General features: G+C 34.1%; 1 protein-coding gene across 8 annotated transcripts in view; it reads right to left on the bottom strand.

Moving 5' to 3' along the window:
* SEMA3A (semaphorin 3A) overlaps positions 1 to 26,076 on the bottom strand; it is a 560,896-nt gene that overhangs the window by 59,881 nt on the left and 474,939 nt on the right. For all 8 annotated transcript variants that reach the window (XM_055590101.1, XM_055590100.1, XM_055590098.1 and 5 more), the window contains one exon: positions 1,642 to 1,784. In XM_055590101.1, coding sequence (XP_055446076.1) covers positions 1,642 to 1,784 — 143 coding nt within the window. The remainder of the gene's footprint in view (positions 1 to 1,641; positions 1,785 to 26,076) is intronic.

Here is a 26,076-nt window from a genome sequence, read left to right as displayed (position 1 = left end):
ACAAAACGCAATTCCTCATTTTTCAAATTGATAAATGAATTTTAAATGACTAGATATAAGTAACTGCATTCTTATCCTACTGTTGGTACAATCTAGTCATTCAAACCTGATTCAAGGAGTGACTTATAATAAATATCCCTTTGCCTTAGTCACTGTACTTTTTCCATTCTGTTACCACTTAGCAATGGACAATATTACTCTTGTGTCTGTTTTGTCTGCTTTAAGTCTCTCTCTCTTATGTAGTAAGATTTTATCCATCTAAGTAAGCTGGTTCATGGAAATAAGCACATTTGCACATAGTAGCACTTAATGAGTATTTCTTGAATGAAAGAATAACTGCATGCCTCATAACCCATACTCAAAATACAACACAAAAGCATGCTAAGCATTAAGTATTTTTATAAGTTCAAACAGTTGAAACAATTCTGACTTTACAAATAGCATGTTGAAAAAAATATCAGAAAAATTTTAGTAAAGAACTCATTCCAGAGTAACATATTAAAAAGTAACTGCTCATTGAAAATGAAAATTAACTGTAACCCAATGTAGCAATAAATTCTATTATGATGATATGCTTTTACTGGCAACTTCTAGACTTAAAATAGTATTTATTTGCATATTTTTGAAGAAATATAACTTTTCCTCAAAATTATAACACTGATTTATATTTTGTTTATATGATTTTATTAGTATAAAGATTTTTTTTTAACCCTTGTAAGTAATGCTTTTAATGATGCTCTATATTTTATGGAGAAAAGATTCTCATATATTCATATATCATTTGTATGTTTCCAGATCATTAAAACTTATAATTTTCCAGTAATTTAACATACTACAGATAAATAATTAAATCATGACTGGGGAAGAAAAGAGGTTACGCCCCTCTTCTAAGACAGGGATTTGTAAAATTTCATTATTTTTAAAAAAATACTTTAATTTGAAGACAATAAGTGACTTTTGTCCTTATGATTTTCTTGAGATGAAAGGTGCCTTAATAACACAATAACAGTTGGCTTTAATCATATTGCATATATACTACATTTTACAGTACAGAGGGTAAGAACAGTATTCTTATCATACGTTTACACTATTTAGCCCTAAGTATTTACTGACGAATTTTTTATTCTATCTAACATTATAATGCATCTCACATCCAATTTTGTGCCACACAGTATATGAAAGCTCACAGCTTCAAAATTATGTATGTGTGCTTTGTACGTGCACACTGAATGCAATAAATTTATAAAAATAAGCTATAATGTTTTTTCTTTTATATTCATACTTTAGTTATTTCCAACAAAATATATTCATTGAAAACCTACACACTGTAGGAAACTTTACTAGGTCTGAGAATACAAAAACTATTTTCCAAAGTAATATAAAAAATTATTTCTCTTGAATTTCAAACTAGTATTATTTAATGTACTTGTGAAATAGTATGTGACAACCTCCACTTGCATATTTGACTATGAAGTTATACATAAGCAACTGTAATATGTTTTCAATAGTTTTTGCCATTTAAATATTTATAATGATCAGGCAGGCTTTTTAGCCATATTTTTATTATATTTGTACAAAGATGGGAAAGGAGAAAAAAACTGTGATTAGACAATTATACTCTCATTTTTTTCTTTACCTCACCTTGCATATCTGACCTATTCTAGCATGAGTGGCTTTTCCAGTGTGTTCTCCATCTATTGCATTTTCACGGAAGAAAAAGTACACTTTGTCATCTTCAGGGTTGTCACTCTCTGGGATGAGGTGGGCACTAATGAACCTTGGATCTGAGAGACAAATTATAGCATATATATTAATTCACAATTGGGTAAATAAGATCATTCATTATAGTCTATTTTCAATTTTCTTTTAACTCCTATTTGACATATTTCAAGAGCTAATTTTCCTTGTTTCACTCCTTTTTAGCAGATGCAAACTGTTCTTTATGCATTTTAAAGTATGTTACAAATCACTTATGTTTCAAAAAGTTATTTTTTTCCAATAAAAATCAGGAATAGATACAGAAACCCTCAGTGTGACCAGATAATGCAGATGCATTATTGGATATTAAAATATTTTGTAAACTGTAAGAGTTACCAAGCATTACTTATTGCCATCATCATTGTTATTCTTTTTTTCAAGCATAAAATAGTTTAAATCACACTACCAATTGGTCTATTCCACTTTCCAGTAAAAACTGGGTGGGAAGGGAGAGGTGAGATTCCTATAAAACAAAGCAAAACAAGTTCTCTCAAGTTGTACCCCATCTCATTAAATGGGAACGCCATTTACTAGATACTCAAGCTCCAAACCCTGATGTCACTCTTGAGTTTGCTGTGTCTCCACCGAATAGGTCAGGGTGTACCTCTGATATATCACTACTTCTCTAAACCCTCCTATATCTTTTCGAATCACTGGCAGTAAAACACAAACTCCTTACAGTAACGAAGCCATCTATGACTGGTCCCTGCTACTCTTCATGCCTTCTCTTCTACCTACCCTTCCTTCCGTACCTTACTCCTAGCCAAGTATACCAATCCCTTCCTGGTTCTCAAGTAGGTTCAGTTCAGTTCAGTTGCTCAGTCATATCCGACTCTTTGCAGCCCCATGGACTGCAGTATGCCAGGCTTCCCTGTCCATCACCAACTCCTGGAGCTTGCTCAAACTCATGTCCATCAAGTTGGTGACGCTATCCAACTATCTCATCCTTTGTCGTCCGCTTCTTCTCCTGCCTTCAAACTTTCCCAGCATCAGGGTCTTTTCCAACGAGTCAATTATTTGCATCAGGTGGCCAAAGTATTGGAGCTTCAGTTTCAGCATCAGTCCTTCCAGTAAATATTCAGGACTGATTTCCTTTAGGATTGACTGGTTTGATCTCCTTGCAGTTCAAGGGACTCTCAAGAGTCTTCAACACCACAGTTCAAAAGCATCAGTTCTTTGGTGCTCAGCTTTCTTTAATGTCAAAATCTCACATCCATACATGACTATGGGAAAAAACCACAGCTTTGACTATATGGACCTTTGTCAGCAAAGTAATGTTTCTGCTTTTTCATATGCTGTCTAGGTTGGTCATAGATTTTCTTCCAGAAAGTTACAATCAAGCAAAAGTGATGATAGAAGAATAAATAAAAACAAAGCAAACAGTATTTTATACTTATAGATATTCTTTTAAGCTGGTATTTGGGCATGAAAGAAGGCATTATCAAGCATCTCAGGGTGCTCAACCTGGTGCTCTGTGACAACCTAGAAGGGTGGGGTGGGCTGGGGGTGGGAGGGAGGCTCCATGTTGAATCATGTTGACATATGGCAGAAACCAATATACTAGTATAAAGCAATTATCCTCCAGCTCAAAATAAAGAAGAGTAAATAAAAAAAGAAGACTTTATCAAGCATCATGGTCTGTCTCTAAAATATGTGAGGATAATTATCATCTTACACAAGTGGATTCTAGTGGGAAATCAAGCACGTTATCATGTAATACATTGTTAAAAGGCCTTCAATCCGAGTATCTCTTTAGTACCTGACACTATACGCAGAGGATTTGGTAGCCAAATTAAATCTGACATAACTTCAGATATGACAAAAAGTACCGCTATGCACAGAAAATAATAAACATATTAAAATAGAAAAAGAGAATATCGAAGAAAAACAAAGTCAATTTAATGTGACTTGGCTATAAGAAATTTATATCATTATCTTGAACAAAATATCCACTCTAATTTCAAAATAAATCAGGTCTTTAGTTGATGTTTTCCAAAAATTTAAAAGAAGCCATTCTTTTAATATATTGAATTTAGAAAATCTTATATATATTTATTTTTTTGGCCCAAACCTTTGCTCACTATTCATTTTCTGTTTCTCAGGAGCCCAAAATTTGCCTTTCTCGTCCTTGCCCTTCTCTGTCATTCTCTCAGTCTATTTCTCTCCTTTCTGGTAAATCCTCCTCTTTATCTAATCCAGACATTCTAATTGTCTTCCTTATCATCCTAGAACTTCTTGGCCTCCTAAACCTCCAGTTACCTGCCTATACAACCCCAGAACTTTCCTCTCTCTGTCTTCATACCTAAGCAAGGATGAAGAAAATAATATAGTCTTTGTAAATATTCATTTACATACATTCAAACTGTTTATCCTAAATGCTGATGTTGCTAAGGAATTATTTTATTTACTTTTAGTGACTCACTTTAGACTTATTATCTGCTGCTGTTTAAAATCATTCTCACTGTCTTCAAAATAACTAATGGATCATCTCTCAATTTATCCTCCAAAGATGGATTATTTATCTGCTATACCACTGAGACCAAAGCCATCTAGTAAGAACTCCCTTCTTTTGCTTCCTTCCCCACCCAATCTTTCTTTATTTCCATTCTGTGGAAGAATGATTTCTCTTCCTTTATATGTCTAAGGCCTCTCTCTATTTGCTCTCAATCCAGTAATCTACAGACGGTTGGTTGCTCCAATAAACAATCTCCCTTCTTCATACAATCTCTCACCATTTGTATTTTATTTATCAAATATTTCCTAAGCACTTGCTCCGTGCTCTGAATTGTGGAGGATCAGGGGAAATGTTTTCTGCCTACATGGTGCTTACTGTCTGTGAGAGAATACCAACAATTAAACACAGAAATGACTAAATTGCACATAATTTGGAAAAATAGAGAGTTTGAAATGACTGTAATGAAAAATGAAGGGAAAACTGATCTTGCTTTGATGGAATTAGGGAAAGTTTTTCTCAGAAGAAATGACATACAATTCAAGACCTGAAGAATATCTAGGAGTTTCCCAGGTAGAAGGAACACAGGTGTGAGGTTAGAGAAACCACAGAGAATTTTACGCAACAGAGGAGGGAGGTGGTCAGAGATGATGACAGAAAGTTAAGCCAAGGCCACAGTAAGAAGGACGTTTATTGTTCAGTAGTTTATTTTCCTAATGGCTAAAAGGGAAACCAGTAAAGTATTTTAAACCTAGTAATGACATTATCAGGTTTCTATTTTTAGAAGATCACTGGCTTCTGTAGGAAAAAATACATATATACTGAGGCAAGAATGAAGGCAAGAAGATTACTTTGAAGGCTGGTGAGAAATTATGGTGATGTGGACTTGTATCACAGAGAAGACAAATGCAGAGACTCTGTGAAAGTAGAAAAAATGGATTACATTCACTGATAAGACATTGGATATGAGAAGTAGTAAGAAAAATCATGGACAAATTAAATAAACAGTTGATTTAAACATCTGGTTGGATAAGGATCATTTACTGAGATGGACGGAGAAGGCAATGGCACCCCACTCCAGTACTCTCGCCTGGAAAATCCCATGGATGGAGGTGCCAGGTAGGCTGCAGTCCATGGGATCGCTAAGAGTCAGACACAACTGAGCGACTTCACTTTTACTTTTCACTTTCATGCATTGGAGAAGGAAACGGCAACCCACTCCAGTGTTCTTGCCTGGAGAATCCCAGGGACGGGGCAGCCTGGTGGGCTGCCGTCTATGGGGTTGTACACGACTGAAGTGACTTAGCAGCACTGAGATGGAACAACTGAAGAAGAATAGATTTGAGAGTGGAGAAGGAAGCCTAGCCCAGTTTAGTGCATCTTTGGTGGGAGATGCTTTTGAAGTTATCCCTTAGACCAGGAGATACAAGAGTTCTTTCCCCATTGGTAGTGTTCTTAGTGTGAGTCAACAGGAACCACCTCATCAGCCAACTGATTCCTCATCCTCCTTTGGTTGTCATCAGCCATTGGCACAATAAAGCAGTCACATTTTTCCAAAAATTTTTATTGCTTCTCTGGTTTGTGCCTTTTATTTTTTTTTTTTTTTGGACTTTGAACCTCAATTGTTAATAATCTAATCTTCACAATTTCCTTTGGGACTATTTTTCCTAAAACCCTAAATATATATGTTCCTTAAATTTCTTTTTAGACACTTATTTCCTTCTATTCCCATAAATAAAGCCTCTCCTAGTATTTCTTCTACTATTTTAATATTCTTAATTTTATTATATTTTTAAAGTTTTTTCCTTTGGGAGTTTATTCACTTTTGTAGCTTGAAGTATCACCAGACTACATCAGCCTTTCTTTTCTTCCTATATTCAATTCTGCATTTCAAAATTTTGGCTACAATAGTCTACTTAGATATTTTATTGCAACTTAAATTCATTACGCCCAGCAAAAGAACTTGTCAACTTTTCTTTATAAACTGTTTCTGCTCATACTTTTCCATTTTGGTTAATGTGAAGATCAGTACCTAGATATAAATGCTAGTTTACCTTAAATTGCCTCCATCTCCTGCAGGACTTCTGTTTTGTAGTCTAAATTTATTTTCAAACGTATTCTTGCTATAATTTTCACTTCTTTTCCCTGTTTTATAGCATTAACTTTGCCAGCAAGCAAAACTCAGTCTTTTCACTTTAGAGTTATATTTTTGGAATAATCTAACTTATACATGTATTATCTATTTCTTCTAAGGCATCTATCCATACAGTGCTACAGAAATAAGTACAAATGCATTTATACCATGTATTTTTCCATAACAGATTTCAAATGTCATAGGATATGACCACCATAAATCAAGTTGTCGCAACCAGAAAGGGCTATAGGGCTGATACTATTCCAGGTCAGTAACAGGGTTAAAAGTAGAGACTACATTTATCAATACATATGCTCAAGATGGACCATGATTTTGGCTCAGAGCTTTCTAGCAATAAGAGGAAGTGGGAAACCTTGTCAGTTGCGTTATTCACAGTCTCTAATATAGACGATAAACTAAAGGAAAGCCACACCATCCATGGACTAAAACCTCTGACTTATCTTTCAGTAGAACCAACCACAGTTTCCCTTTATTAACTCCTTAGCAAACCCACATATCATTCCAGAAAACACCACATCTACCATCTTCACAGTCATTTAGTTCACATAACATGGAGGGAAATTTGCTTCTATCTCTTCTAAATCATTTAATTCTTTTTTTTTTTATGATGCTCACCTTCATTTTTTATGACAATCGTTTGTCCATTATTTCTCCCTCTCGTACCTTCAGCTTCTAATAGACCAAAAATTCCCCTAAGCATATTGTGAATCTATCTCACTGCAGCTACCTAAATGCATGCCCTTATCTCTTCTGCCCTGGCACCCACATTCATGTTTTCCCTGCCTGTGGCCTTACCTTCTTCAATCCACCTTGTATATTCTACCTCCGTTTAACATATAAACTCTTTCCTGGCACCTGGTGCATATTCCTCAATCAGAATCCATAAAACTCTATTTAATGATGTATTTTCTTTCCTCTTTATTCTTGTAAGCTGATCTCCCTATTTTTTTCCCTATTTCTTCCAGTCTAAGCATAATTTCTCAAACAGAACATTGCTCCTGAATGAATAAATGAAGAAATAGATGAATGAGTTTGCTGAACTAAAGTGTGCAGGGTTTTTTTTTTTTTTTTTTTTTTAAGATATATCACATTTTATTGCTTTTGGAAGTAGTTTGTTAAAGCTTGGGAATGAACAGAACTCATCATAGCTTTGACAATGTTTAAGTTCTTGGTTAAAGAAATGTTTAGATGTGTTTATTTAAACTGCAACTATTTCTAAGAGTTATTATACCATAGTGGTTTTTCAAAAGGTTCTACTGAAATGTTATAAATGTTCTTTTAATTGAGAAGAAGCTTTTTGTTTTTGATTGCATCCCTTTGTATTAGGTAACTAATGTAGTAAAATAGATTATCTGTTTGCAATTTTTCAAAATTAGATTTCATCAGTAGGATTAAAATATCAGAAAGCATGCCTCTTCATTTTATGAAGCTAAGAATAATGCATATATTAGAAGTCAGAGATTACCACTGTCCTGCGAAACTTCAAGTATTCAATAACTTGCCCTGTCATCAAAAACACTGCATGGAAAAGTTTTACCAAAATTCATTTAGATTGACCTATTTTATTAGTTCTCTTTAGGAATCTAAGAAAATTCCTGGCATTTACAGAGGAAGTTATTCTACTTCCAGTTACTCCCAGCAAACGGCAAGCAGAAATGAAAAACCCAAACCCACTAGTTACTTTTTCTTCTAAAATTTGTGTTCTGTAACCCATTAAATCAGTGATTGCCTATTTCCAGATACAAATTCCTGATTTTAATATGTTCAAGTCCATTGAAAATAACAGACATGCACATACAGGATTTTTAATAATGTAAACAGTTACAATGCCCCTAGATACTTTTCCACATTGCAACTCTGTAAATTGCTCTACTCTGTAAAGTTCACAAAATCCCAAGTGAGAATGATTTAACAAAACCTTTGAGCTTGTACAATTTGAAAATATTTCTTGCCATGTGAAGCAGGAAGTTCATGTGGATATATAGTAAAAGCTGAACATCAAAAGAAAGGGGCAAAATCCATTTAAGCAAGATCAAAGTGCATTCATCTTGCCAGCATACAACTGCAATGTAAACACGATGAAGGGTAAATAGAGTTGGAAAGATTCTCTCATCTGAATAGCTTATAAATGGTATGCCTTTGGGGAAGAAACTTTGCCTTTACAGGTACTGTGCTACCTTTGCAATGCCCCTGAGCTTGGGATAGACGCTGAACAAAGAGTCACATTTAATAATCTTGGGCCAATGCTATCATGTGAAGCATGGGGTCTTTAATCATGATAATAGCAATAAATGCTGAGTAAATACACTTCTCTTCTCTTTTCCCCTTTATCTCCTTTAGCACCCCTTGACATTCTTCCACACCTCATCCCACACATGGCATTTCTTGCAAAATTCACGTTTGGGCACCACCTGCCACTTATAACAGTACCACTCTGTCGAAATATTTTTAGCAGCTGCAAATTAAACTGTCCTTCAGGTGCGATCTCACACTTAATGGAAATGACACCTTGTTATAGGACATGCGGCTCCCTTTATGATTCATTTGGCATCTTGAGTTTACTTAAATTATGAACACATTTTGCTGCACTCAGGATTAGGATCAGTCTGATTTGCTAGGATGGGCACATTTTGACCAGCATTTGGCTGGACTTCTCCCTTGTACCCACAAGTCCCCAAAGAACAAGAACATTCAAGCAAAACCATAGGAATATTTTTTCTGAAAATGAATCAAACCTACTGGATGATTTAAGGTTTTGGAGTATCTACACTTCAAATGGTATAACATACATTGGTTTTCTAGGACATAAATTACACACAGTTCATTTGGATAGAGGATGGAATTAATGATTATAAACTCTCTTATGCAACTTTAAGAGGAATAGTTTCACACCATGAAACAGACGATCCTCTTGTAAAGTATGTTAGGGGGTTCTAGAGCAGAACAGAAGGAACAAAAGCCCACTGTAGAAAAACAGTGCCAATTACCTAACTCTCTGAATCAGTCCTGACACCATTTATGACAGGACAGGAAGGCTTGAAAATTCACCTAGTTCACAAATAAACATAGACTCTTGTTTTCTTCACATTTGAAATGTGACTTCACTGACATTATGATTTATGTATGAAGGAAAATCCTTACTAAATATATACCTTGAATTAACAACATAAAAATAAATTCTTACCTCACTGTACTTATATAAAAACTCTCCTGTGATAGGAGTCAAATAAAAACTGGGTAAAATGAGGCTTTTCCCACTCACTGGACTTGTAACATCAAAAAATTAATAAATGTCAACTAGTCTCAACTTTCTTATCTGTCAGAGGCACATATCTTTGAGGGGTGATGAAAGAATTACATTAGAATATATACATATATACATCTACATCTACATATATATATATATACATATATACATCTACATATATATATATATGTCTCTGTGTGTGTATCTATCTATCTACTTACCTACTTAACCTATTTATATTGCTGTATCACAGGCCTTCAAAAACTGCTAGCTTGTATAATTATAGAACATAAAAGTTTAGAAATATACTGTGTAAATATATGTTTAAAAGTTAATGGTAACAAAAACTCAGATTGCTAATGAAAGCAAACAGAAACAGAAGCTGGATGATAAGGAAGCTATAAACCTGTTATAGACAACTGAGAAGAACAAACAGCAGTTGTAAATTATGTAAATTTAAAAATTTTTACAATTAAGAAAAAGTATTTCCAATGTCACAACCTTGGACTTCAAAATACTTACAAGCTAACTAGCAGGGAAGTTGCTGACAGAGAAAAAGTCTCACCAGATGAAGGCCAGCACACCAGGATGGCACCCAAAGTGACTGGTTTCTTTCCCTTTCAGCTCTGATGCAGCATGGGGCAGGGGGGAGGCCCCCAAAGAATCAGAAGACCGTGAATGGGAATGTCTAGCACATTGAGAATGCAGGGAATGCAGCGTAAGGTCATCTCACATTCTTAGCTAACAGCCTAAGCAGAATGGATATATCATTTTTGGCTATGGAATAGAAAAACCTCTGGCTGCCAAGAAATAGGCCTGGAAAAACTTTTGATGCTTAGTTGGCTGGAAAAATATGAACAGCCCTTGGGATAGTTTAACCCAAAGAATGGTTCAAAATGAGTCATGCCAGGAAACCGAGAAGAGCTGATTCGGATGGGAAGATGAGCACAAACAGTAAGTGAAAACAAAAGGTTCTAGTTACTTTGATCCTTCCTCGTCATTTTTATACATTGTTCTAAGCCACAATCATCCCAGAAAGAAATCTGACATTAAGACCCAACAAATGTTCAAAATGCAAACTAGAAACTGGCAAAGCTAGGATGTGAACAAGACCCGAGTTTTTACTGTACCAAGCAGCATCAAATATTTATACCAATGTATTTTGTAATATGTATCTAAGTTGCCTATGCACATACACGATTTGGTTACTGTTTACTATTTAAATAAAGATACCAGCTTTGTTAATTAAAAATTGGTATAAAAGCTTGATGCTTTCTACTACTTCAGACTCCATAAAGACATTCAGGGTCCTCCTATTCAGCCCCCTTGCTATATAATTCATGGCTCACCTCACACTGCATTTTCATCTGTAACCTCCTGTTATCATTCTGCATTCTTGAAACTTTCACTCTTAAATGACTGTCTTTATGCAAATTCTATATGAAGAATCATGCCAATTTTTCAAGATCTTTTCCTAATATTTTCCAAAAGTACTTTCTTTAAATTCTTCACGTGGAAATTTGTCTTCTGGGTTCTCACAATATTTTGCTTAGATTTCAGTTAAAATTGTTAATTCATCAGCAGATGAATGGATAAGCAAGCTATGGTACATATACACAATGGAGTATTACTCAGCCATTAAAAAGAATACATTTGAATCAGTTCTAATGAGGTGGATGAAACTGGAGCCTATTATACAGAGTGAAGTAAGCCAGAAAGAAAAACACCAATACAGTATACTAACGCATATATATGGAATTTAGAAAGATGGTAACAATAACCCTGTGTACGAGACAGCAAAAGAGACACTGATGTATAGAACAGTCTTATGGACTCTGTGGGAGAGGGAGAGGGTGGGAAGATTTGGGGGAATGGCATTGAAACATGTAAAATATCATGTATGAAATGAGTTGCCAGTCCAGGTTCGATGCACGATACTGCATGCTTGGGGCTGGTGCACTGGGATGACCCAGAGGGATGGAATGGGGAGGGAGGAGGGAGGAGGGTTCAGGATGGGGAACACATGTATACCTGTGGCGGATTCATTTTGATATTTGGCAAAACTAATACAGTTATGTAAAGTTTAAAATAAAATTAAAAAAAAAATTGTTAAACCATCTCACCTGCCCTAGATATTCTTTACAATTTCTTCCTAAAGTTTTTTAAAGGCAGGGCTCTGTCATTTATCTTCAAATCCTAATTCTTAAGATAGTATATATTACCATTTAAATTCTTGCTAATTTGAACTCAGTTGAACACCATTCTATTTTTATAACCGTTTTACAGTTTGTAAACTGCCTTCACACAGGTGATAGCAGAGGAACTGCACGAGGATACAGTAAGGGGCTGTCACATTTGGCTAAGCTTTACCACTAACTGTGTGACCCTTCAAACATTATTTCACATATCTGTTTCAAGTTCGCATCATAAGGTGAGAATATGGTGAGGCTATAAAGCTCAAATGACCTTAATGGCATTAAAACGCATGGACATAGAACAACATGCCATGTGAAATAAGAGCTATCATTGTTTTCCAAGTATTGGTTACCCCTGCTTCAAAGTTAGCCATGTGCTGTTCTTCAGAAATCATTTAAGAAGAGCACCATTGAAGTGAAAAAAAAAAAAAAAAAAAAGAGTATCTTTAAAAAATACAAAAGTGGAAAATAAAGGGCACAAAGGGCAAATCAACAGCTCCGTTTTTTTTCCCCCCACATCACTTGGTCATAATGAAAGAGACAAAATGAGTCAGACACTAAAATATCAGCAGCCACATGTTTCTCCATACAAACTTAGATAAAGACACATGAATCCAAAAAATTCAAAAGGAGGTTTGATTCTCAATGTTGGGACTTAAACAGCTATATTCCTCATCAAGCAAAACTGGATGTGCTGCAACATTTTTAGGTTCTCCCTTGTACTTTCTGTCAATAAATTTATACCATGAGTGTACTCATCACCTTTGCAATTACTGAATGATTAGCGTTTTTAATCACATTATATATAGGTAAGATTACAGGTGTGTATAATCATTATGAGGTAATTAAAACTTTTTCTGCTAAAAGAATTTCTTTAAGTAGAGTAAGGAAATATTCAGAAACGTATCACTCCCATAGTTGCTGCCTTTCACTTTCATTCATATATATATATATCCCCATCTTAATCAGTTTGATTCCCTAATTAACAGGATATTCTTTTGTGCCTGAGCAGCACTTTTGGGCTGACTTTTGACCATGTTTATTAGTATTGCACATTCAGCTTCTCAGAATAACTCACTATCTCCATCATGTCCACACTTGTTCCAACTGGAAGCTCATCTTTCTCAATGCCACCCCATTTCTTTCTCCTTACTCTTCATCAATATTTAGTCAGGCATCAGGTTTTATTTCCGTCTCTCTCCTAAATATTTTTATATCTATCTTTATTCTTCATGTCTTAATTTAGGTCCTTAAAGTTTTCCCACCCTTTAATAGCTTTCTGAGTTTCTGGTTATCAGTCTTACCTTGCTACATTTTTTTCTTCTATACAAAGCCAAGCGGCTTCATCAACATTCAGTTTGTTTTTGTCAATCCATTGTTTGACATTCTCCTTGATACAGTTTTGGTTGGAATATAAATTGTTCTGGCCATTTTTTATAAAGCCACACATATACCTACCCTATGACTTCCCAGGTGGCTCAGTGGTAAAGAATCTAACCTGCCAAGGCAAGAGACACAGGAGATGTGGGTTCAATCTCTAGGTCAGGAAGATCCCCTGGAGGAGGAAATGGCAACCCACACCAGTATTCTTGCCTGGAAAATTCCATGGACAGAGGAGCTTGGTGGGCTACAGTCCAGGTGATCACAAAGATTTAGACACGACTGAGCGACTGAGCACACAGGCTTACCTACCCCATGATCCAGTCATTCAATTCCTTGCTTTTTAACTGAGAGAAATGAAAACTTATATGCTCACAACTAGACTTGAACAAGAATGGTTATGGCAGTGTCATTAAGCTGAGGTGTCTATTAGTAGAACAGATAACAGGATGTGGTGTAGCCCAAACAGGTAAATTTTCCCAGAATCATTTGAAAAGACCCTGATGCTGGGAAAGATTGAATGTGGGAAGAGAAGGGGATGACAGAGGATAAGATAGTTGGATGGCATCACTCACTCAATGGACATGAGTTTGAGTAAACTCCGGGAGTTGGTGATGGACAGGGAGGCCTGGTGTGCTGCAGTCCATGGGGTTACAGAGTTGGACACGACTGAGCGACTGAACTGCACTGAATTTCCCAGAAATAATAAGAAACAAAATACTGATATATGTAATGATATGGATGAATTTCAAAAATATTAAAACAGAGGAACATGTATTGTGTAATTCCATTTATGAGTTTCTCAACTAGGCAAGAATAATTATTGTAAAAAATTCAGAATAGTGGATTCCTCTGGGGACAAGGAGAAGGCAATGACACCCTACTCCAGTACTCTTGCCTGGAAAATCCCATGGAGGGAGGAGCCTGGTGGGCTGCAGTCCATGGGATGGCTAAGAGTTGGACATAACTGAGCGACTTCCCTTTCACTTTTCACTTTCATGCATTGGAGAAGGAGATGGCAACCCACTCCAGTGTTCTTGCCTGGAGAATCCCAGGGACGGGGGGAGCCTGGTGGGCAGCCGTCTCTGGGGTCGAACAGAGTCGGACACGACTGAAGCGACTTCGCAGCAGTTTCACAGCTGAGGACAAAGGTATGGGGATTGATTAGGAAAGGGCAAGAGAAAACTTTCTGGGGTGTTTCTAACCTTAGTTGGCACTTATGGTACAGAAGTATTTCATGTGTCACAACTCATTGTATACTACACTTGTTATTAGTGTATTTCATTCTATATAGGTTTCACCTCAATAGAAAAAATAAACAATATTGAACTTGAATCACTGTTAATCATTTGAGAATTGTGTGCTGATGTCTGAAATCTATTTTGAATTGACAAAAAAAAAGATGGTTGATGAAGAAAAATGGATAGATAGATATGTGATAAATTACAGAAAACTGTAAATTTGTAGAATACAGGCTGAGAACAAATGTGCATCACTATCAAATTCTTTCAAATTTCCTGTATATGAAAATTTTTCTTAGAAAAATAATTTAAAATTACTTCTATGTCTCTGAAACAAAACGTAATATGTTTATATTAACTTTCTGTTAAGGTGTGCTAAGACACATATAAGGATTAAGATAAATTAAGAAAACATAGCCTGTAAATACTTATCATTATGGGTGGTAAGAAAATCACTTACTTTCTTTTCTTTACTGATACTTATCTTTATAACTTAGTCTTAAATTCAAACTGCAGAAAAATCAAGAAATTCAAGCCGTATAACTGAGCCTGCACTGAAAATATCACTTAGATTTTCACAGAGATGTACATTTGTCTGATAAAATCTTCCGTGTATGGTTGATTTTCTATATCTAGATAGCATGTATATTTTTACTTAAATATTGTGATTTTTAACATTTTACATTCAAATAGGAATATTTTCATATTGTAATTGCCTATATGCTGTAGAAATGTTTGAAAAGTAAATTGGTAATAAATGTTTAGTTTCTGTGTTTTTTTTTCTTTTTTTTTTTAAAGAAACAACATGTTGCTGTATTTTTTCATCTTTCTGTCCTGCTGGTTGATTTATATTTATCATGTATATTATACAATCGTTTCTCTATTTTATTGAATTTCTCAAATTAAAGATAAACAGTATTGAGCACAAAGCAGATTTTAAGATGAGTGACTGGAATATTAATCCAATTTAAATTAAATGGATCTATCAGTTCATAGGACTACTTCTCACTTCTTATGATCTGATACTTATCTAATAAATGTGGTCTGGTTTCACCCTTTTACCTTGTAAGCATGCTGTCTTTTTTATTGATTGTTGTAAAAGAAGCAATTCTTCAATATTTAAATATGGGAATGATATAATTATATACCTTATTCTTTATAAGTTGAGTGATTTTTCTCCATTGCAGAATTTAGGAGTTGCATAATGATGTTCTTTTTATTTATAGGCACATTATGAATAATGACCTGTAGATCTGTTTTATATCATGATAGATATGGATTAGAAATAGTTCATGTCTTTAGATTTAATACAGTTACCTCAACTATAATATTTTTAGGCATTTCTATAATTTTTGACTATTTGTTCCTTCTTAAATACAGAAAGTTGTAATATCTATAAATTATTTCTTGGATTAGGTCCTAAATAAATAAATTCATATCTATGCATCGTCATAAAGTGTCCTTTTATCATTTACATTATGTTTTTGAATTATGTCCCAGGTGGCACTAGTGGTAAAGAACCTGCCCGCCAATGCATGACATGTAAGAGACTTGGGTTCAATCTCTGGGTCATAAAGATCCCCTGGAGTAGGAAACAGCAACCTGCTCCAGTATTCTTGGGTGGAAAATTCCATGGACGGAGGAGCCAGTGGGCTACAGTCTACAGGATCACAAGGAGGCAGATACAACTGAGCACAAAAAGAGTTGGCCATGGCTGAGCACAAGTTTAGATTAGATGACTTGTTACTTGAGAAGATCAGAGAAATTTCATGGAAGAATTTTCATTATCTAATAATGGTTACAAATGGATACACATACATATATAATGTACACATTCATGAGATAAAAATAAGTTGCATTATTTATTTTGATTATATTTAAACCTCAAGGACTTAATATAGACTTTTTCCCCCAATGGATTTCTACAAAATTGAAAAGGTTTGGGAAAAAGGCAATTTTTAAAAATATTTTGTCATTACAGATATTAACATTAAATGGAATATGTATAATGTAAACCCTGCTCTCTAAAAACATAATCAAGCTATCAATGGATTCCATGTTCATAAAGTAATGACAATATTTTGCATATAATATAAATTAAAAATAAATTTTGAGCTTGGATGAAGGGCCAAGGTAGCAAACTTTCATTGTCTACATCCAAAGAAAATAGAACTTGTTTTGTTTAGAAAAGCCACTGCTCCATGATAACAAATAATTTATATGCTCTTACTTAATCGATGACTTCACACTAAAACTTTCCCTTAGAGAGAAAATTGGTAGAGGTTCAAAAATCATGCTATTTCCTAACTTACCTCATTTTAAATTAGAGCACGTTTTCCTTCCCTTTGCCAGAAAGTTCATCAAATTTTTTTATACAATGTGCTTACTCTGCTTTATTAAACAAGATGAAAAAGTACATTTCAGTGAACGTGATTTATTTTTTAAAATTTTCAGTGTTTAAGCAAAGAGCTAAAAAAAGAAAACACACCAAAGAGATATAGTACAGGAGTGATTTAAATTTCTCGGAGAAGGAAGAAAAACATAGCAGTAACTCTTTTCCACTCTTTCTCCAATTTATAGTCGTATCTCATTCACTTGGTAACATTTAAAATAAAAGGAAAAATGTAAGTTTAAGATACACTTCATAGAAATAAATACATCTTTTGAAAAACAATTATATAAAGAGAATGAGAACACAAGTCTCAGACTATGAGGAACTATCTGCAAAAGACACATCTAATAAAAAACTGTTATACAAAATATACAAAGAACTCTTAAAACTTGATTTCAAAATAAACAATCAGATTAAAAAAATGGGCCAAAGACTTTGACATCTCATTAAAGAAGATATGAAGAGGGCAAATAAGCACAGAAAAAGATATTCCATATCTTTAGGAAAATGCAAATTAAAACAACGAGATACCATGGCACATCTATTAGAATGGCCAAAATCCAGAACACTAAATGCTGGCAAAGATTTGGAGCAATAGGAACTCTCATTTATTGCAGGGTATTTCAAATGATACAGCCACCGTAGAAGACAGCTGGTGGTTTTTACAAAACTAAACATACCCTTACCACATGGCCCCAAAATCATGCTCCCTGCTATACACTCAAAGGAGTTAAAAAGTTATATCCACACAAAACCCTGCACATTATGTTTACAGAAACTTTATTTAAAATTGCCAAAACTTGCAAGTAACCAAGACGTGCTTCAGTAGGTGAATCTAGACAATGCAATATTATTTGGAGCTAAAAAGAAATGGATTATCAAGCCAGGAAAAGACATAGGGGAAACAAATGTATATTAGTAAGTGAAGGATGCCAATCTGAAAAAGGTTACATACCATATGGTATGATTTCATAACACGACATTCTGGAAAAGATAAAAATATAGAGACAGTAAAAAGATCAGGAGTTGCTGGGATTAAGGGAAAGGAAAGAATGAAGAGATTGAACGTAGGGGCTTTTAGGGTGAGTGGTTTCACAGTGCTAGACTGACATACTTTGTACAATTACTGTAAGCACAGATATATGTCATTACACATTGGTTCAAATGCCAAGAGGGAGCCCTAATATAAATATAAGACTTTGGGTGATAATGTGTGTGTCAGTATAGGTATTAATACATCAACTGTAACAGATGTACATTCTGGTAGGGGATGTTGATAATGGGGAGGCTAAGCATATGGGGAGTAGAATTATGTGGAAAATCTCTGTCCCCTTCATTCAATTTTACTGTAAATTTTACAAAAAAATGCTCTAAAATACAATGTCTATTATTTTAAAATAATTATAATAACATATACATTATTGGTATGCTTCTGGGCAGTAAGAACTTTAATTGTAGTTCAATTCTTTCTTATCACATTAAGGACATATTCTCCTACCCTGTGCTAACAAATTTTAATCAGAAATTCTGATTAATTTTTCAACATTAAAAAGGTAATAGATTTTATTTTTAAAATATAAAGGTAATGAATTGAGAGGTTTCTACTTACTGAATCATTCTTGTAACACTAGAATTGACTTTATGCATTTATTTAGAATATCTGGATACTCATAAATACATGTTTCTAGTTTACCTTTTCATCTGATATTGATATAGGTGATACTATAGTTCTAGCTGACTTGAATGGCCTGAAAGCCTATTTATTCTTGTCTATTCTCTCAGGTATTTCTTAGAGATTTCATACAATTATCTCATCCACATATTTTATATGACTGGAAGTTAAATTGATACATTGAAACTTTGTCAAGAAAAGAACCGAACCACTTAAGTAACACAAAAATAAAAACAAACATGTACTACCAATTTATTTCTTTGGAATGTTCTTAAAATCCAGGTGTATACACAATTTCCGCTTACTTTTTTTTTCTCTCTCTGAAAAGTAGCTCAGAATCTACATAGCAAAACTGGTATTTGTGAATTTTAGTAATAGTTGTATTAAAAAACAAGCCAGTTTTATCATAAAAATTTACTTTGCCAAAACATTTCTGAATATGTAATCAAACAAAAAAATTTTCCTCTGTGAAATAAAAAGTTAATGTTGTAAGGGAAATGGAAAAAGTTTCTTCTCTCTAATCTGCCCATTTCCTAGGACTTAGTAAAAGCTCAAGCCCTTTTTCAAGGTCTGCATCCATAGAGGCTTACCTCTGAGTTCCCTCTCATTAGGCCCCTGAATTCCAGGGAAAGGAAATATATATTTCCACATTGTAGACTGATTCTTAAAATAATGATTTAGGAACCAGGGAGGATTTAGGTCAATTTTTATTTGACACAGACCTTGGAAACTTTTTAATAACAGAGTTTGTAAGAAGAAACTAATTATCTTGATTGCAAAATCAGCAAAGTTTTAGAATTAACTCTATCACATTCTGATCAGAATATGGTCTCAAAAATGCTGAAAATTCAGGACCTCTTCAAAGAAAAACATGTTCAACTGTGATATAATTAGCAGTTTCCATGGCTTTTGTTCTTTAGAGACAATAATAGTTTTGATTCTTGAAAATGTTTAATTATGTGGAGAAGGAAATTTAAAGCACTAAAGAAGGTAATTTATAGAATAGTTTTCAAAGTGATTAGAATTTGCAGAAAACAATTCTTACTACATACTCTGTTTAATCTTCAAGATTTTATTATCCCTTAAGAACTAATAATTCAAATTTAACATTAGCCACCTTTTTTGTACTTTCTTTTAATCTCAACATATTGGAAACTAACAATTACTGTTACTTTAACAAAACAACTTGCACTTATTTTGAGATTTTTTTTTTTTACATCTATGGATTTACATCTAAGGATTACATCTATGTACACTGGATACTAGAGATTTTTAATATCTGACATGCTGTATTATATATATAAATTATATCACATCCCTAATACTTAAAATTTAATGTCTCAATACAAATTTTAAAGTTGTAACATAAAATGCGTAATTTTTGGTTTTATGTTTGGATTTTATCTGTATATTTGCACTATAAATCTTTCTAGTTTTTCTTTTTTAAACTGGATGCTTTTGACAAAAGGGTATTTGGATTAGTCACTCAGTTGTGTCCAACTCTGCGATCTCAAGGACTGTAGCCCACCAGAGTCCTCTCTGTCCATGGAATTCTCCAGGCAAGAATACTAGAGTGGGTTGCCATTTCCTTCTCCAGGGCATCTTCCTGACCCAGGGATCAAACCTAGGTGCCTTGCCTTACAGGCAGAATCTTAACTGACTGAGCCATCAGGGAAGTTTACAGGGAAATAATAAGTTATCATGTACTTTAAATACTATGTTGCTGTTTTATCATCCAGTTTATTATTTAAAATAAAACATTATTAGTCCTAGTTTAGTTCAAGTGTAAAGAAGTTAATTCATATAAACCTATACTAGAAACAACTCTTTAGAAACTATCTGAGGCTTTTCTGAACCTAGAAGTCCCCATCTCTACTACTACTTTAAAAAAAAATTCCTAACATTTAGCAGGAAATGTAGTTGTGGGAGATTTTATGGGTATCATAAAGGTGCTTTGTTGTTACTGTTTAGTCCCTAAGTCATGTCTGACACTTTAGTGACCCCACGGACTGTAGCTCACCAGGCTTCTCTGTCCATGGGATTCTCAGGCAAGAATACTGGAGTGGGTTGCCCTTTCCTTCTCCAAGGAATCTTCCCAGCCCACGGATACAGTTGTATTCACCCAACACTGTCTTGGTAGATGATTCAAGCAGGGTAGGGTGGGTCTTACTCAATTCAGTTCAGTCACTCAGTCATGTCCGACTTTTGCGACCCCATGGACTGCAGCACACCAGGCCTCCCTGTCCATCACCAACCAACTCCCAGAGTTTACTCAAACTCATGTCCATCGAGTCGGTGATACCATCCAACCATCTACCATCCCTTTCTCCTGCCTTCAATCTTTCCCAGCATCAGGGTCTTTTCAAATGAGTCAGTTCTTCACATCAGGTGGCAAAAGTATTGGAGTTTCAGCTTCAGCACCAGTCCTTTCAATCAATTTTCAGGACTGATTTTCTTTAGGATGGACTGGTTGGATATCCTTGCAGTCCAAGGGACTCTCAAGAGTCTCCTCCAACACCACACTTCAAAAGCATCAATTCTTCAACACTCAGCTTTCTTTATGGTCCAACTCTCACATCCATACCTGACTACTGGAAAAACCATAGCTTTGACTAGATGGACCTTTAATGTCTCTGTTTTTTAATGTGCTGTCTACTTTGGGTCTTACTAGACTTACACAAAGGTCTTACCAGTGATTGTTGCTTAAAATTCCAATCAACCCATTCAAAGGATATACTTACTAGGTATTTATAATTCTCCAATTGAAACAGAACCAAAATTTACTAATTTAATAAGGCTAAGGCTTCCCTCGTGGCTCAGTGGCGAAGAATCTACCTGCCATTGCAGGAGACACGGGTTAGATCCCTCATCCTGGAAGATCCCACATGCCACAGAGCATCTAAGCCAGTGTGCCGCAATTATTAAGCCTGTGCTCCAGAAGCCAGAAACTGCAACTTCTGTGCCTAAGCACTCTAGATTCTGCGGTCCACAATGAGAAGCCACTGCAATGAGAAGCCCATACACTGCAACTGGATAGTAGGCCCCAGCAGTCACAACTAGAGAAAGGTCCAAGCAGCACAGAATAAGTATAGTTATTTTTTAAAAAAGCCAATATTAGAACAACGACAAAGTTTAGATTAGACCACATCACAGTAGAGTCTAAACACCAAACACATACACACATACCACACAAACATTCTTGTATGCCAATGTCAATTTAGATGAGGTATAGGATTGTTTACTCGTAGAATGTAACAAAACTGTTCTGTTTCTTCTTTAACATTCAAAGGTGTGGTATATTTTGATAGTTTGGTCCTCAGGTCTAATGTAGGATTTTGACAGAGAGAAGATTCTGATTAAGTAGGTGTGAGTGGGCTCTGAGATTTTTGATTTCTAACAAATTCCCAGGGAGATGCATATGTTACTACTCCCAGGGCCAAACTCCTGGAAATAAGGATTTATATCAGCTAAGTTTTCAATGATTTGAGCTATGTATAAATGATGTAATTATGTGAACCACTGGTGGATAGAATCCTTTAAGTGTGGCAAATCTTGGCTTTTTAAAAAGTATACAATTGTAATAATAAAATGAACATGTTAGAAAGACAACAGAGTTCAGAAGGTATATTTCATGTTGTTTTCAGTTCATACAAGATTACTACTTACCTCTTGTAGGTTACTTAAATTTTCTTACTTATAGTTTTCTGTTTCACAAGGTTTTGGGGAAGATGAAGTGACTTTATAGGAAGCACTTTGAATAATATAAAACACTATATGATCACAGGATTTCAGTTGATAATTATTTCAATTATGTCTTTATGTAAAAACATCAATTTTACAAATTAATATGTTCATTATTAAAACTTTCAAATATTTAGGATAATAACACTAAACGTCATGCATTTGCAGTACAGTGGATGCAATTTAGAATCGGTGCTGTTTAAGTCAATTTGTGTTTTTGTTCAGTGCAAGCACTCCATTTCCTATTTCTTTCCTTGCAACTCTTCCCCATTGCTTCTGCTCTAATATTGATTCTATAAGATCTTGAGTACTAATATGGAATAGCTTCCACCTATATTCCACCTTTCAACACCTAGTCAGGACTAATAAAGGTATTTTCTAAACCTAAGGACTAATAAAGGTATTTTCAACTTTGTTTTTAATAAGTACAGGGCTTGCTTCTTTTTATTTTAGTAACAAAGAAATATTTTCTAACTTTAATATAGATTAAATTCGTTTTATTTTCTAGTGGACCTATGATTTCTATATTTTTCCATGGAATAAAAATTATAATATACATACAACCATTACCTGGGCAATGTTCTGAGCCTTATATAATTACATGTTGGAATAAATTTCTTAGACCATATAACAAGACATGCTTATGTATATTAATTAGTTTAAAAAACTGAGTAAAAGTAGATTTCCTCATCTTTCAAAATATTATCCTTCAATTTGTTACTGTGCCCCTCAAATATTTATAGAGAAGCTATAAAATAAAGGCTGTTAAAATATGGCAACAATATAATTTATAGATTAATATAATAAAATCCAAAGAAATAGGGAGATTATTTAACCACTGCTTTATATAATTAAATGAGAAATTAAAAATTTTAAACAAATGAAATATTTTTACTCTTAGAGAATGGGTCAAGAATCATGCTTATTGTTAATGATGAATTCATTATTTTTACATATTTTTTTTAAATCTCAGAGACTAGTTGAAATGATCTTATTTACTTACTTTTTGGAAAGCAGCCCAGAACTTCTAGAATATCTATCTAAAAGCGTTTAGAATTTCTGCTAAATTGCTTTATATAAAATAATATTGTTTCTGGTTTTTCTCTACTCCTTAACAAATTCTCTCTAACCATTATCTCTTTTTGTCTCATTATTTTTGGGATGACTTTACTTAAAAATTTATGTATAATTAGGGACATATTCCACTAAAATAGTATCTCCTAAAAATTGACAGTCATATTATGTACAGTTTTTTTTTTTTTTATACCAACTGATTCCCATCTTTTTTCCACAAAACTTAGAAAAGGGGGTTGCCAATTTCTTGGATTTTGAACTCTCTTAAACACATATTTTATAAGAGACAACTGTAGATATAAGGACAAAAAGCAGCCTCCCTCATAAGTTGTCAAATCTTGGTATCATTTTATAAGTAAAAGGCTCAGACACTGTGGTTCTGATACTGAGTTAAACAAAGCGTGGAAATCAACTGAGTCAAAAAGTTCATGTTTCACTGAAAGAAAAATGGATATACTTGTTCTTTTAATTTATGGGTTAAACAATGGTGGGATGATTTGGGAGAATGGCATTGAAACATGTATAATATCATATGAAATGAGTTGCCAGTCCAGGTTCGATGCATGATACTGGATGCTTGGGGCTGGTGCACTGGGACGACCCAGAGGGATGGTATGGGGAGGGAGGAGGGAAGAGGGTTCAGGATGGGAAATACATGTATACACATGTATACCTGTGGTGGATTCATTTTGATATATGGCAAAACCAATACAATATTGTAAAGTTAAAAAATAAACTAAAATTAAAAAAAATGGGTTAAACAATGGATTTAATATATTAAGACTCCTTGGACATATATGCATGTAATCCCATAGACATGCTAAAACCTCCAGAGTTTTCCATTTGATAAAGAATTCTATTAGTATTATCCTGGAGGGCAGAGATCTCTCTTACTCAGCTGTTTCCTTATAATAGTTCTTGATACCAAGAGAGGGCTTAATGTGCACCCAAAAAATGGAAGTTGTCCAGAATAATACGTTATAGCTAGCAAATGTAGCTAGGTATTCACTGTAGTATTATCAGTGATCTAGGAGCATGCTGAATAGAAGTGCTGGGTACAGAGGAAACAGTAGAATTCTACTTTAATAATTGTGTCGACTGATAAACTAAAGTTCTATACAAAGAGAGACAGTGTTGAATGAGATGAGAAAGGACTAGACTTGGGGAAAGTAAAGACATTCGTTAGAAAGCAGAATATAAGCACACTGTAGATAGTAATTAAATATGACAGTTTAGTTTATCTAAAAGTGATTTATTCTTAATGTCTCATTAATAACATCTATTTTACCCCATCATGTCATATTACATAGTATTTGTTTAGTATGATAAGATGTAAAATGGCTCATGAATCAACATATGTTCCAATAATACTTTGTACTGTTCCAAGACTGTGAAAAATTATTTAATATGTATCACTTCTAATTTACATGGTAAACTTCAGGGTTAGACTTTTAGATGGGACACTCAAGAGCATAGTTTAAGAATCTTAATTTCAACAAGTGATATCATAAATTTTATTATAGTGACAGATATTATTACTGTGGTTAAGTGATAATGACAATCTATTTAGGAAGCTACTATTAACCATTAGGAATTAATCTGTTATTTATTTCTCTATAATTTTCATCTTTCTTTTCAGACTATATCCAAACAGTGGATAGGTTAAGTTTTCTGAAAACTTTTCTCCCTCTTAATGATTTTAATCTCCTATGTTTTCTCATCCTAGAAAATACGTTGTAGTTCCAAGTAATCCATCTTAATAGCAATGACATACTCAGCTTCCTTAGTTGCACTACAGTGTATTAAAGGGAGCATCATTTTGTTACTAATATAAAAATATTCTATACTAAATATTTGTGACATAATCTACTAACAAAGTATGATCTTTTCAAAGATGAAAAGTTTGGGAATTCATGAGTAGCTTACAGACAGAATTGATAAATGTATTTGCAGCACATTTATACAAAATCAAAACTATTAAACTATCAAAACTATTAAACTGAGTAGAGATTTGGCATATCTTTATGACATGGCTACCCTCTTTTTTGTTGCTGCCTCAGCTCTATCACTACCAAATGATTTCAACACTGTAGGCCATTAAAACTGTATCCTCTGCCTCTCTGCCATTCCTGTTCTCTTTCCTGCCACCATACCCCTATCTCCAGCCAGTCTTTTCAATTCCGTTCTGCAAGTTGCTCTTACTCAGGAATTTGAAATGGACAAGAAAGGAAGTAAAAGTAGTTCTGGCTAAGGAAAAAAAAAGTGTAAAACCAGTTTACATTTTAAGATTCAACATACAATATCTTAAGGTCTCTCAAATCCAATTACAGTATACTTTTCTCCATTAGGGCACTGATTGTTTGATCAGAGTTGACTTTATTACTTTAATATTTATAAAGAATGTGATTTTTTCCCCTTTAATTTATTTAAAATAAACCATCAGAAGTACAATAGTCATTAGCTTTCTTATGGGGAACAGCAATATCCTACAACTTCAATAATTTCTCTTCAAATATATAATATGATTGTTGAAAATACAAGAAAATCTCTGATCAAAGATATTTTATAACTTACCAGTTCACCCTAGTATTATAAGCCAAAATTTTATAATTTTAATTATTAATATGACTAGATGTCTCTTTAATTCATCCAAAAATGAGTAAGACTTAGTGGTAATTTCTGTTTTGTTTTCTTTTTTCAGAATACTGTCATTTTTGTTTGACTTAGAGGATTGTCTTCTAGTCCTGCAAACCATGGGTATAATGTGTT

Source organism: Bubalus kerabau, chromosome 8 (genome assembly GCF_029407905.1).
Source record: "Bubalus kerabau isolate K-KA32 ecotype Philippines breed swamp buffalo chromosome 8, PCC_UOA_SB_1v2, whole genome shotgun sequence".
Taxonomy (NCBI): Eukaryota; Metazoa; Chordata; class Mammalia; order Artiodactyla; family Bovidae; genus Bubalus; species Bubalus kerabau.
The sequence above is the reverse complement of the archived record's forward strand: the minus strand, read 5'-3'. Positions and strand labels throughout refer to the sequence as shown.